General features: G+C 40.6%; 1 protein-coding gene across 8 annotated transcripts in view; it reads right to left on the bottom strand.

The window, feature by feature from the left end:
* The window catches only part of ADGRB3 (adhesion G protein-coupled receptor B3), a 602,553-nt gene that overhangs the window by 108,865 nt on the left and 478,636 nt on the right, over window positions 1-15,052 (bottom strand). For all 8 annotated transcript variants that reach the window (XM_008178161.4, XM_005280089.5, XM_008178164.4 and 5 more), the window contains one exon: window positions 1,486-1,612. In XM_008178161.4, the coding sequence (XP_008176383.1) occupies window positions 1,486-1,612 (127 nt within the window). The remainder of the gene's footprint in view (window positions 1-1,485; window positions 1,613-15,052) is intronic.

Raw genomic sequence — 15,052 nt, 5'->3', positions numbered from 1 at the left:
TGATCCATACACATCTCTGAGATCTCTTTAATTACTGATGCCATCCAGAGAGGCCTTAGAACCTTAAAATGTTTTAATATACCACTACATAATGTTTTGTAAAATAAAGCAAATGATGATATTAGAACTTAGTAGGACTCCACAATATTAATTTAGATTTAAAAGGCACTCTAGTTAAAATTAATTTAAATACGTATTTTCCTTGAAAGGTAGAAATATTTTGAAAATAATGTGCTAAACAAATAGCTTGTTTTATTGACAGCTATTAAATATCATCCAGTACTTTATCCAAGATCTGATTCCAGTTCACTGCAGAATTACCAAACTTTAGGACTTTTAATAACTTTGTCTGAAGTCCAGTATTCTCAGATGCTTAGTTTTCTTGGGCCTCTGATCATATAGAAGAAATGGCAATATAAGGGAACACAAATATATTGTATGCTTCTTCTGAAGAACTTGGAAATCTAGAATTATTTAATCAGTGCTATTCTGAATTAATAACAGTTGAAAAATAAATACATGACCTTGAAAAAACAAACTTGCTTACTTGCTGTAAAGCAATTAGTCTCAGACCTCACTATTATGCATTAGGGATATCTGTGTGTATTCTAAAATTAACATGATATTGGCTAATGCAAATTAAAGGATTTAGACCTAAAAGTTTGACAGGATATTCTATATGGCTTATCAATATGCTGTTTAAAAGTCTCAAGTATGCATTGTAAATTACATTTTATCAAGATATCTTTCATCAACCAAACAAGAGCTAAGACTAATGTACTTTTAGGCCAGATTTTACACAGAAAGTCATGCTTTATTTCAACCACTTTGTTTCCAAACAGCTGAAGCTTACTGCTAAAAACAATCTCTGATCATACACTTTCAAAAAGAGAAAAACCAAATTATTGCCCTTTTGGGTTCAACTTCAAAACGATTTGCTTTTTAGACTATTTTTACATGCAGTAATACCTAGAGTGGTTGCTTCTACATTTTATGTCACACCTTTTCATGCAAACTTTGTTATTTTTCTTAAAGATGTCAACAGACAACACAGAAAACCTGTACTAAACATGTCCAATGCAGATCTGCAATCTGTTTAACTACGTTATCTAGGGTTTTCATTCTACTAACAGCAATAAAACCTTCTACATTCCTCTTGAAAGGATAACACCCTTGAAAAAGGCTGTTAAGTTGATAATCGTTCAATATGAAAGTTTTCAACACATTTGCATTACAATTAGAAGGCTTTCCTATAAAATACTGAGATGGAAGCCGTCCGAAATTGACTAGGATTTAGTTATATCACAGAATCTGGAATTCATTTATCTGAGCTACTGTAGATAACAGGAGACTAACAACATTTTGCCAACCTGCAGTATTTAAACAATTCATCGATGCAACGTCTGAAATCTACCTGACAGAGAAGCTGGACAACAAATCTTCCTGCTTTTGCATTAAATCTGGATTTTTTTCTTTGTTACTTACTATTTCTCTAGGTTGCTGAGCCAAAATGGCGAAGGTAGAGAGACGATCACATAAGCATTTCGTATGGGATGCATCGGTAAGCACAGTTTTACATCCCTGGGTGGACCAGGTTCCCAAAGAGTCGTTCCTGCAAAGGAGAGAGAGAGAGAGAGAAATCGGGATAATTATGCCTGACGGTCAATTCCATGAAGCGAAAATGCAGTTTAATTGAGAGGAGAGTCTAGGGTAGTTCCCGGACAGAAGAGATCTACTTGTTGTTCAATCGGACTTAATTTAGATGCATCTCCAGCTGTACAGTAATGCGAGGGGAGAGGGAGAGAAAAGGCAGGGAGACGGCTAGGCTGCGTTCAGTGAGCTGTCCAGCATTCTTCATGCTGAAACCTCGCCTAGCTCTGTACCTCTGCTACCAGCAGCAGCCTTGTGCACGGCCGGCCAGCCACTTCCTAGCCTCATCAGATCACTGCAAAAACTGATGGGGGTTGGGAGCCGGGGGGGAGACAGGCTTGTTTCTTTTTCATACCAGCTCTGTCTGTCTCTTGTTCCTTGTTTTTTGGGGTGGTCGTTAGTGTTGTCTCTTTTGTGTGCGTGGTTAGTTTAAATGCAGATGGCTTTAAAATGTCTGTCTAGGTTACACTGGTTGCATTGGGAGATGCCGGATCTTCTGCTTTTCGGGCTATTTTTGTTAAAGGTTTTTTTTTTTTAAAAAAAACGATCTGCCTTGGAAATTTCACCCTGGAAACGGCACCATCAGATGCCTCCGACTATTGCCTTTGCCTCAGCTCCAGCAGAGGGACGGATTTCAACACAGCAGCCCACAACATCGCCAAAGAGACACGAGTTCGCCCTCCAGACATCACTCAGCCCAACTCACCTTTCCCCATCGACCTCCCCCCTTCCCTGTATTTTTTTATTTGGGGGCAACAGTGCCGGGCTAACCCCAAGCCAAAGGGGTCGTTTGAATGGGACTTTCCACCCTCTGCCCTTAAAAAAAAAAAGACTAAACCAGCCTCCGATTTAATTAGACATTCAAAATGCTCAAATCCACCCCAGCAGAACAATAAAAATGGTATCGACCCACGTTTTCTTTGTGCGGAAAGCGAGAGAGAGGGGAAAAACCCATCTCCCCTGCCTGTGAAACGCAGCACTGTGATCAGTTCTACAGGAGAAAGGGCTCGGTTTCAACTAAATCAAGCCTGTTATCTTTACATAGGTCATATTTAGAGTATAACCATTGGATTTCTTCCCCCCCATGTCTAGGGATCAAATGGAGACACTGCAGCTAGTAACAGCATGTGTTGTCAATTCTTGTCTATTTCACTCTAGGTCACTAAATGACTTGAAATGAGAAAAGGAAACAGGAAGACATGGGGGGGGGGGAGGAAGGAGGGAAATAACTACGTTTAATTTTCATTCACCGGGATCACTCTTCTGTTCACCTCTTTTGCCTCTGATAACCCACATCGGTGTGATTTCTCTAAGACAGGGCCCTCAGGAAGTGTAAATTTGTGATTTCTAATTCCCTTTCAGAGTACAATTCACACTATCCCACGTTGGCATCTTAAGCCACTAGCTTTTTCAGTGCCCAAAGGCAACACTTATATCATATTCCCTTCAAATCAGTTTCACATAAAAAACAAACACAGACACAATGGAGGAATCTTAGATGAGAGAAAATCACCAAATCTCCAACTACTAAAGCTTTCCTTTAGTAGCCTCTATTCACACATTGTCCCTTGCACATAGCCAAACAATACTATACCAACATCCACTTTAAAAAATGTTCATACATTTTATTTAAACTATAATAAATTCTGAAACATATCTTCTGGTTCACCTTACAATTTTATTTTATTAGCTTTCCTTTCTCTTATCTTATTGTGGCACACAGTTAAGGCCAAATGAAGTACATTTATCTGAGCTGATTAAATATTTAAGACAAATGATAGCTTAAGAGAAATTGACATGTTTTAAAACATAAGGACAGTATTATTCACTCTGAATTTAGTACACCCTGAATTTAGTACACTGAATTTAACCTGTTTTGCATACACAATGTATCCATTTAACACTAAATCTTTCAAGATTGTGTTCAATGAATAGCACTAGTTAAGTTATAATAATCATAAAAAAACCCGTAGACAGCTATATAGACCAATTCTATTTAAAACAAAATACCCCGGATCCTGATCACAATTAAACTGGTGTAAATCAGGACACTCCATTAATTCAGTGGGTCTGATTCTACTTTCAGGAGATAAAGTCACAAATGAGTTGAACCAGTGATTGCAAATGGCTACCAATAAAACCACTATGTCACACTAAACCATCATGCATTCTATATATGTCACATATTTCACAAAAGAACTACACTAGAAATACTTTAAAGATTTAGGCTAGGATTTTTCAAAAGTTCTCAGTGATGGCCTAACTGCACCTGTTGAACTCAAGAGTAAAACTCCCATTGATGTCAATGATAGCAAAGTTAGGCCAATACTGAGCACTTTCAAAAATACTACCCTTACCTTTTTTCTCCCTTTTGATGCAGGATTGTGAGATATTGAAATTTAAACGATTACATTCAATATTGCCATTCTTTCACCTTTTTATTTTTGGGGGAGAAATTCTATTTTTTGATGACAGCGAGACACATTTCTGTGGCAGGTTGATTATTTTGAAAATGATGGCTGTTTGAAGCTGTTTAGAATGCCAGTCTAAGTCCCTCAGGGTAGACAGAATATAATACACCAGAAACAATGTTATTTTTACTATTCAGTAACTTTCCATGCAATATTATGTGATATACTTAAAAATATTCTCATTACTGCAAACAATGGAGCTAATGGCTTAGATTTTTGAAATGTGACTTTGTACAATATTATGTAGGGACATTTTTGTATAGTAAGATTAATTCTCAGAGGCACAACTGATCACAGACTGATGATTGGGCCACATCTGATGTGCTAGCAACCACATTTTGCTTACCTATACTTTTCTACATATCACGACACAATATACCCACTTATTATTGATATGTTTTGTTGAAATTAAGGGTACTAATGTCCTATTAACTGCAGTGCTATTTTCTCTACATAAAAATAATGATTATAAAATTCTGCAGTGGCACTGCTGTCAAAACTACTCACATAACAATGAACTTATCACATAAGGTACACTAGCTACCATATTATTCTACCCTGAGTCCTAGCCAATAATACAAAATAGGATGGGTTTATTATGGGCCAGCTTGTTTACTGTTGGTCCACACTGGTAAATAGAGAGACCAATGGAACTACCTGTCTGGGTAATTGATCACCAGTGTGAACAAGGGGTTTACAAGCTGGTCCTGTGTGTTATACTTTAGCAATGTGTTTGCTGGTGGATAGTTGTGTTTTAAGGTAGGATGATCAGCCCTTTAGATTGTTACATACAAAAAAAACCTGTTAGTTAAATAATATGGTGCACTGCTCAATTCTCAGAAGTTAGGAAATGCCAGAACTAAGGTAGCTGGTGCCACCTTAATTCACCCCTCTTGTGCATGTTTTATGATACAGTTTTTAATTACATGATCACATACTATTTTTTCCACAGGACCATTGCCTCATTCACTGGTCATACAGAGATGCATACTTTGCCTTCTTGAACAACAAGGAGTCTGGTGGCACCTTAAAGACTAACAGATTTATTTGGGCATAAGCTTTCGTGGGTAAAAACCTCACTTCTTCGGATGCATAGAGTGAAAGTTACTGATGCAGGCATTATATACTGACACATGGAGAGCAGGGAGTTACTCACATGAGTGAGGTTTTTACCCACGAAAGCTTATGCCCAAATAAATCTGTTAGTCTTTAAGGTGCCACCAGACTCCTTGTTGTTTTTGTAGATACAGACTAACACGGCTACCCCCTGATATTTGCCTTCTTGGTTTCACAGTTAGATTTTGGCAGCAGAGGAATGTTGGAACTCAAGAATACTGGGTTTAATTCTATGTTCTGCAGGGAAATGTGTTCTAGTGGCTAGAGTACCATTTGTATCTGTCCACACCTACTCTGCCTCTGCCTCTGCCTTCCTGTGCACTTATCTCTCCCTGAGCTGCTATCTCTGCTCCCTCTGATTCTAGGTGCTGCTGGGTTCTATCATTCTTTTTTCTGATCTCTGCTCTTAACCCGTTTGCATTTCAGTTAGAAAGATTCCTCCTCCTTGACACTGCCTTAATATTAGCAGGAGGAGCATTAACAGTACAGGAAAGAGTCTCCCTGCTCTCAGTTCTGGTGTCCAGTACCACAGTGGCCCCTGGCAATCAGGAAGAGCAACAGCAGGGAAAGTCCTGCTCAGCCCCTAGGATGGTACATGCTCAGTCAATCTGTGGGATGGAACAGACTCATTCTGGTTGATATGTAGGAGCTTTGTGGGGTGGAGCATATTCAGTATGGAAGTAATGCTGAGAAAATAATGCTCAGAAAATAATGCTGCCAAACCATAACAAAACTCTCTTGAGCATGTGCAAACTACAATTTTAGAGGCTTATCTCTTGGCCAAATTTGGGCAGAAGTTCATGGGGATGGCAAAAGGAACATCCCTGACAACAATGCCTTTTGCCAAATTTGAATTCCCTGCTTCAAAGCACAAAGTCACTACAGCTTTTCAGTGAAATCGTTGTAAGAAACTTTTAACAAGGGCAAAACAACATATTTTCCTCTAACCTCTTACTCAGAAGTGGCTGGGCTGTTTTGCTGAAATTAGAAAACAAAACGTAAACAAACAAATGCCACTTTGACCTGAAGCAGACACTTAGCATGGAAAATTTCAGTCCAAATGGTTAAAGTTTGACAAAGTTATAAGCAAATGAAAACAGAGTCTTATAATGGAAAGTGTTGGACAATCTAAGCTGTGGATATTGCTACTAGCTGTACCTATAATATTATATTGTATGATTGTTGCTTATATTAATGTATGTAACTTTCAGTGATCATTAGATAGGTGCCCATGGAGGTTTATAAATTGGAATAAAGAAATATACTGCTTTTGATTTTTGCATTAACACCTACTACCAACTGAAATCAGTGCACATAGAGATAAGGAAATATTTGGTCTTTAGGGCTAGATTCTGTCTTTTCAGTGTACTCTTCATAAAGGATGGTATGTAGTTGTGAGAAGCACAGGTAAGGAATCATACTTTACTATTGTGATCCTTCCCTTTGCTCCAGAAGAGTAGTAATCTGTTTATGGTCTTTACAAGTAGCAAATTACTACTTCTCCAAACCTGTCCAGCTGTGCTGGCTGGCACGTTGGGAAGAATGGAGCCAAGGCTCCACTCACTCCCCAATCCTCCCAACTCCTACACTGACTTAGATGCAGAGAAGCCACAGAGAGACTTAGGGAAGTATATACTTCTCTTTAAACCTCTGCATGTCCACACAGCATGGGGCGTGATTTCGTGCATGTAATTCTTACTGTGATCAATCTTCTGAATATTAATAGTGTACTGCAACCAACTGGGCATCATTACATGCAACAATATTACACAGAAATATTTTTGCAAAACCCTGGAAATTCAGAAGTTTATTCTCATGTAGTTTATAAAAACAACATTATGGAAACATGAAAATGAAAGTAAATATATTGGACAAAAACATCTAATACCACATACCACCATCAATATGCCCACTGAGTTTGTGGGAGGCAGGGCTGGTGCTACCATTTAGGCAAACTAGGTGGTTGCCTAGGGCACCAAGATTTGGGGGCGCCAAAAAGCGGTGCCCCCAATTTTTTTTTACAGTGTTCCTGGGCTGGGCTGCCGGCGGCGCACTGACACGTGCGGCTCAGACTCCCTTTCCCAGTGCAGCGGCCGCTCCCCTTCTCCCGCCTCCCAGGCTTGTGGCACCAATCAGCTGTTTGGCGCCGCAAGCCTGGGAGGGGAGGAGAATTAGAGCGGGGGCGGCGTGCTCGGGGAGGAGGCGGAGCAGAGGTGAGCTGGGGTGGGAAGCTGCTGTACGGCTCCCTGGGGGGGGTGCTGCCGCGGGTGGGGGGTTGCCTCAGGGCGGGGAGCTGCCGCAGGGCTGTGTGGGGGGGGCGCAAGGTGGAAGTTTCGCCTAGGGCGCGAAACGTCCTTGCACCGGCCCTGGTGGGAGGCCAAAAAAAAGTAGAAACTCCTGAGAATTTTGTTTCCTTGATGATCTCTAAATTGAAAATGAATCCTATTTAAATATATATTTTTTTAAAACAAATGTGCATCTGGGCTGGAAACCAAGTTTTACTCCAGTGCGATTTGAAACAGATGAGATACTAAACCCTGAAAAGTAGGATTTATAGGAGAAACACTACCATAATGAGCATATGTTAGTTGTTATACTCACTCTGTAATAATTTCTGACCACGCTTTCGCTCAAAAGTATGGTCCTAAGTAAAACACAGCAGCCTTGATCATCCCTTCCAATACCATGCACAAAGACAGTCAGATGCATCTAAGCTGGAACTATGGAAGAAGGGAGTAATGACTCCATGGCATGATCCTACAGATCTGCTTCTGCAGCTACAGCACAGAGCTGGAGCACAGCAGAAAAGAAAGAAATGAGGTGAGGGAGGATGACCACTTCTTCATATTTCTTGGGGTCTGGGAAACATAAGACATTGCCGACCTCCTTAATATGATCTTATTCTGACTACTTTTCTATTTTATGAGATATCCCCTGATGGGAGTTTGGGAGCAGAGCTCAATCATGAGAGAAGGGAAATATGGCTCTGGAAGCAACTGTGCTGTTATGGAATGGGAAAGGGCTAACCTGGGCAGCTATGAAGAGGATGCACATGGATCTCGAGCCATGTATGGGATTTGAGAGCCCGTCTCACAAAGTATAGGGAAGATAACCCTTGTCATCTGAAGAAATGAGCTGAAGAAAAAGTAAGGGATTGAAACTCAAGGAGTTTCCTGGTCCCTACTTGGTAATTCCCATATGGTATGGGAATACAGATCCATTGTTATTAAAGTTGTGGGAACCCATGTTTGTTTATACATAATGTCAACAAACTATGGAACAGAACATTCCTCCCCTACTGTGAGCTGAGGGACACACACCTGTGCAGGGGGCATTTGATCCATAGTATTGTCTCTTTCTCTGTCAGGCCTCTACGGAAGCTCCTCTACAAGAATTGCAGGGAGTCAGGACCTCACACAAATTTGGGGAACAATTTTAGCGCAGAAGACTAACTACTTTCCATGGCTTCATCTCTGACTAACCTTGTAGATTTCCCTCTAGAAAGTTGAGCTGGAGTTAATTCTATGCCTTTCTGCTACATGCATGCTGCCAAGGGGAGGAGGGCAACATGGGATGGCTTCGCCCTACTTGTGAGATCTAGGGTTTCCTTTCCCTTTGATATTCCAGGATGAACAGAGGTGGAAGGTTGCACTTCCTTTCGACTCCATTCCTTCCCAAATCAGTCCCCCCCTGAGGGAATGATTGCAAAGAAATTAGCGTTGGTCAAAAAGGAGGAAAATATTTGTAAAAAATGGTCTTTGTTTTTGTGGAAACATTTTGAAATTAAGTGTTTTTGACCAGCTTTATTGCCAATTCCACAGAATAATTTCTTATCCTCTTTCCTGCTTCCGATTGTTTTCTCCACATGAGGAGATGATCTGGACATGAGAGTATTGGTCATTATTCTCTGCTCTGATTGTTGCTTCTGTTACAAAACACTTTTGCTGTGTTTGTTGAGAGTGAAAAGGAGAGTATATAAAATACCTGATAATACTTAATATTGTGCTGAAGAATCAAGCTACAGAGAGATCACATTACTGGTTTGTAAACAAATACTCTCTGACTATGTTGATGCTGGGTGAACAGGCTCATTTGTGACTCTCTTTATGACAGAGATTTTGACTGTTATTTCTAACCTATGTGGCAAACAATAAAAGAGTAATGTAAAGGGTCTTGCTGTGTTAAAAGGAATCTGTTCTTATTTATATTTTCAGTGTTGAGTTTAGTAGTATTTCAGTTGTGATAGAAATAACACATTAATTAAATCAATGTTATAGGTTAGCATTACAAGATATTCAGTAGAAGGCAAAAATATGGGGGTAACATTAATAATACAGTGTTTATGTTAAAATAGGACATAGGACTGGACGGAATCACCTGAATCACTGAGTCCAGTTCCCTGCTATCACAGGTAACCACTTCATATAATTCCTTTCATAAGCATATCAAGTTCAATCTTAAAAGCAGTTAAGTTGTTAGCCCCCAGTATTCCTGTTGGAAGACTGTTCCAAAACCTCATTCCTTTGATGTTTAGAAACCTTCTAATTTCTAGCCTATATTTATTCATGATCAGTTCTCATGAATGTATTCATGACCAGTTTATACACGTGTTCCTGTGTTCAGAGTTTTATGATTATTTTTATTATCTTTACTCTTCACAAAATAGGCATAAGCTTTGGTAATCATTTGTTCAGATTATATAAATAATTTGTACAGATTTATTATGAGGTAGGCGAAACTTTGAAAACTGATATTTTCCCTGTGACCAACCTGAGCAATCTGTCAAATGTTACCATTATTTACAAGTATCCCTAGCAATAAGGCACCTTGTTAAAGAGCATATTGCCAGGGGCTTAAAAAGATGAGGTCAGAAGTTCTTTGTGGAAATTAAAAATGGAGGGTTTGTCTAAGACTGCAGAATAGCAGTAGCTTTTTCTGATGTTTTCTTCCAAATGACAAGGGGAGGAGCAATAAAATCCTGTAACTGTTATATTATTATTAAACATTTTGAGGCCAGATATGCACAGCATGGAGGGGAATACATGTGAATGGGATTGGAGTGGGTGCAGAGTGAAGGGCAGAATAGTTTTTCATTATTGTTTGGTGATGGTCGTTCCTTTACAGTCTGACTCAAACTCCCTTATTGAAGTCAATGGAAAGAATTTCATTGTCTTCAATGGGTGTTAGATCAAGACATATGTGAGCAATGTATGTTAGGGGTCTGTGATGGATTTCTGTCTGTCCTGAAGAGGGAAGAGGTCATTATAACAGCATCATCATCATTAGGTTTTAGAGTTAACATTTTGATGGGATTCACAGTGGTTGAAGTTCAGAGTCATTATTTCAGGTGGTCTGCAGACTCAGGAAGATGACAATACTTTGGTGACACTTGATTCACAATTGGAAGGCTTTCTTCACAAACAAAAGGGCAAGAAACTCTCTTTTTGAAAATAAAAGCTTAGATACTGCTGAATCTGACTATGCCTCATGGGCCATATGAATACCTCAAGCAGGCTAATATGTCTCACACCACTGGGCAATATAATGCTAAATTGCATGCCATATATAAAGTGTATGAATGTGTGAATTACGGTTGATGAGAAAAACTAACATTTCACGGCCCTGATTTTTTCTGTTTATAATATCAAATAAAACACTGCAGTGATATATCTTTTGTATATTTCGGGGCAGTGGTGGATAATCAGCTGAACATGAACTCCCAGTGGCCTAAAGGGCTAATGCAATGCTTGGATGCATAAACAGGGGAATCTTGAGTAGGAACAGCAAAGTTATTTTATCTCTATATTTGGCATTCATGAGACAGCTGCAAGAATACTGTGTCCTGTTCTGGTGTTTACAATTCAAGAAGGATGTTGATAAATTGGAGAAGATTCAGAGAAGATCCATGAGAATGATTAAAGGATTAGAATACATGCCTTACAGTGACAGGCTCTAGGAGCTCAATCTATTTAGTTTAACAAAGAGGAGGTTAAGTGTGACTTGATTATAGTCTGTAAGAATCTACATGGGGAACAAATATTTAATAATGAGCTCTTCAGTCTAGTAGAGTAAGGTATAACATACTCCATACATTTTTATCAGCGAGTGTAATTAACCACTGGAACAACTTAGCCAGGGTCATGATGGATTCTCCATCAATGACAATTTTTTAAATCAAGATTGGATGTTTTTCTAAAAGGTATGCTCTAGGAATTATTTTGGGGAACTTCCATGGCTGGCGTGGTACAGGAGATCAGACTAGGTGACTGCAATAGTTACTTCTGGCCTTGGAATCTATGAGTATAACACTTTACAGTTTTTAAACAGGAGACAAAAAAATCTCACTGATCACACAGCCAAATAAATGTATATTTAGAGCAGATTCTCTCATGTGCCAGAGTTCTGCTCAGCATCAGGGAGAGATGGATGTATGAGGCATACCATTACGGCTCTATGATTCTCAGGGACAGGAACAGTCCCAGCCCTGATATCACTTAAGCCGGTCAACACTAACACTTAGGTCAACCTATGTAAATTGCACAGGGCTGTGAAAAACTTAATGCCCTATAGTCATGTTTACCTGACCCCCACAGTAGATGCAGCTAGGTGGATGGAAGAATTCTTGGAGGGGTGGATAAACTACAATCGATGGGAAAACACTTCCATTGATGTAGTAAGTGTCTGCACTATGGTTCAGCACTGGCGCTGTAGCACTTGTAGTGTAGACATACCTTTAGAGCTGCTACCCTGTCATAAGGTCCTTAATGGAACTATGTTAGCAGAGGATAGGTGTAGGGTAGCACAGTAATAACCTCCCACACCCCTTTAAGGCACTATCTAGACTAGGGAAATGAAATATGATTAGCAAACATACTAGCTAACATGTTGAGACATTGTTCAACCCCACATTGCATCTACTTTAGAGAATGGTGGCCGTTTAGAAATGTGTTAGCTAATCTTGATAAATCTTAGAGGAGAACCTCTTGGTTGACCACAAGAAGTATGGTTAAATACCACTGTCTTTGTCTATACTAGACAGTTGGTGATATCGGAAAATGTCTCAATTAACATATATTAGCTAATATGTTGGCTAAGTACACTTCATTTTCCTAGTCTAGATAGAGTGTAAGGGGGCAGCATATCCCTGCAGCTCTATAGCCAGCAAGCCCCTCTGACCAGTATGTAGAGGGTGATGCTAATGCTCCACCCAAGGCTGGCTCCAGGCACCAACGAAGGAAGCAGGTGCCTGGGGTGGCCAATAGAAAGGGGCGGCAGTCCGTCCGTTGTTGGGGCAGCATGTCTGGGACGGCAGTGGTGGCACTTCGGCGGCAGCTCAATCGGTCCGCTTCAGTCTTCAGCGGCAATTCGGCAGTGGGTCCTTCACTCCCTGTCTTCCTCTTCGGCGGCACTTTCGTGGTAGCTCAATCGGGTTTTTCTTATTTTTTTTTCTGCCGCTTGGGATGGCAAAAATGCTGGAGCCGGCCCTGGCCCCACCTGCTTTTCTCCTTTTCCTGCCTCCCTTTTAGAGAGGTGCTTTCTGAAGGAAGCAACTCAGTAGCAGCCCATTACCTCCTGGGGTGCAGGTATTGTGATTCTGGGCATCCCTTCTGTGGGCTTATAAAGAGGAGGGCTTTACTCCTCTTGCCTTGCAAGTATGCAGCTGCATAAGGACTGGCAAACATTTAGCTCTAAATAATCAATAATAATTTCACTTACATTCTATAGTACCTTTCATCAGAAGATCTCAAAGCACTGTATAAAGGTGGGTAAGTAGTATTAGCTTCATTTTGAAGATGAGGCTCTGGGAAGTTAAGCATCTTCCCCATGGTCACACTGAGTGAGGGGCAAAATAAAGATGGGCAGCTAGATTTCTTCTTGTTTATAACAATAGCTTAACTATTTATACCCATTTTCATATCCTATATGTGATTTCTGCAACTTCAAATTATACATCATCTGAAAATATTATGCACCTGACCAATATATATAGTAACAGTATGCAGTTTGTGGCATGGAGTCAGCTTTTCTCACTGGAGTGAAAGACATATCACAAGCTCGCTTTTTGTCTGTGATAGGCCACTTAGATGTGACTTGCTTCAGCTGAAAATTCAAAGTCTGATATACTTTCACTTCAGTGAGACATAATGCTACAAATAGAAGCTGCTGCAACCGTTTCTTACGTCTTGCGAAAGTAATTTACATCCTCATGATACATGGCGTTTTGAGAAGTGCAATAATGTGAAGAATACAATTAATTTATGTTAGGTTACTTAAATTATATTTGGATTTCTTAATACAGGAAGTTTATTATCCAGGATATAGTTCCCAGAACTTATATAATGAGGAGCATAATGCATTCATTGTCTGTGTACACAGAGTATCCAAGGGAGTGTCATAAATCCACTTCATGTCACTGTGCATTGTGTGGGCCTATTGACTTCAAAAGAGTTGGATCAATGTAACTCACATCAGAATCTGGCGCTATATTTTGATCTCTGAGACAGCTCAATGATATCTAAAAAACTATCTCACATAAACAGACATCTTTCTATTGACTATGCATCACAGGAGGCTTATGTGTATTTTTTTTCCCCCAAGGAGGCTAGAGATTGTATGAAGTACATGAAATGTTCTCCTGGTACATTATTTTCAGATGGGAGTTTGCAAATAACTGTTGTGCAGGTCTCAAACTTTCACTTTAAGTCCAATCATACCTCATTTTGGTGCTTGTGATGGGGTATACAAACCCCTTACCAGGCAACAAGGGGTTAAGCCAGCCCCACCCTGCCACACCTGCAAGATTGCAAAGACTGGAGGAGGAGGGAAAAGGAAGCAGAACAGCTCACTTGGCAGCAGACCAGGGAAGAAAGTAGATCTGCAACTTGCAGCTCCTGAGAAAAGAGCTGAGGAAAGGCAGGATCTCTCCCTACAAGAACTGAGAGAAGGGAGGACATGCTTCAGCTACACCCTGAGAGCGAGGCATTCCCTCCCTCCCCCATATGGACTCAATTATTTGTGTTAATTCCCCTTGTTTTGTTTAGGGACAACCATGGCAGGGGAGAGACAGGCTGAGGTTCAAGCCACAGGAGAAGGCAGCCACTGCTGTCCCCAGAGAGAGGAAGCTACAACGCCACACATAGCGACAATGAGGCACCAAGTGGTGACCTGATCCCCTGCCATAAATGGTGAAATTTGGACAATTATGGGATGGTAAGAAGTGGCCCAGGGAGGGCAGCCTTAAGCAGCCCCTGGCTGTCAGACCTTTGATAGCCCTCACAGGGCTGTAGGCCAGAGCATGGTGGAGTGGGAGGGCCCCCACTGCAATTTGAAGAGACTAAGCCCTGACCACTAGGCAATGCTCTCCATGAGCGAAGACCATCACAGTGCTCTTTCAACCTATGCTCACTGGACATCTATAAGGACAACAATACTGCTCTTAGTCCCTGAAGACACAGATTAACTTCCTAACACCCATGTCTGGAGACACAGGATCAGAACGAAGCCTTTAATGCACACCAGTAAGGTCCAGATCCACAAAGGGACTTAGGCACTTAAATCCTTGATTTAGGCACCACTGTGATCCACAAAATGCCAGCTCAGCTGTCACCTAGCCCTGTAGGCACCTAAAACCACTTGGTATCTAAATTTGCATTGTAAAAGTCCCCTAGACACCCGTGTTTCTGCCTCTGAGCCCACACACTGCTAGCCTGAGCCCCAGTGTGATCCTCAAACCAGGTGAAGTTAGACAGGGCAACATGTACCTTGTCTCCAAGGGGAAGGCAGCTTTCCTTGTAACTTTTAACCCAGTGGTAAGG

This window comes from Chrysemys picta, chromosome 3, assembly GCF_011386835.1.
Source record: "Chrysemys picta bellii isolate R12L10 chromosome 3, ASM1138683v2, whole genome shotgun sequence".
In the NCBI taxonomy this organism is placed as follows: Eukaryota; Metazoa; Chordata; order Testudines; family Emydidae; genus Chrysemys; species Chrysemys picta.
This window is presented reverse-complemented; position numbering and strand designations above follow the sequence as displayed.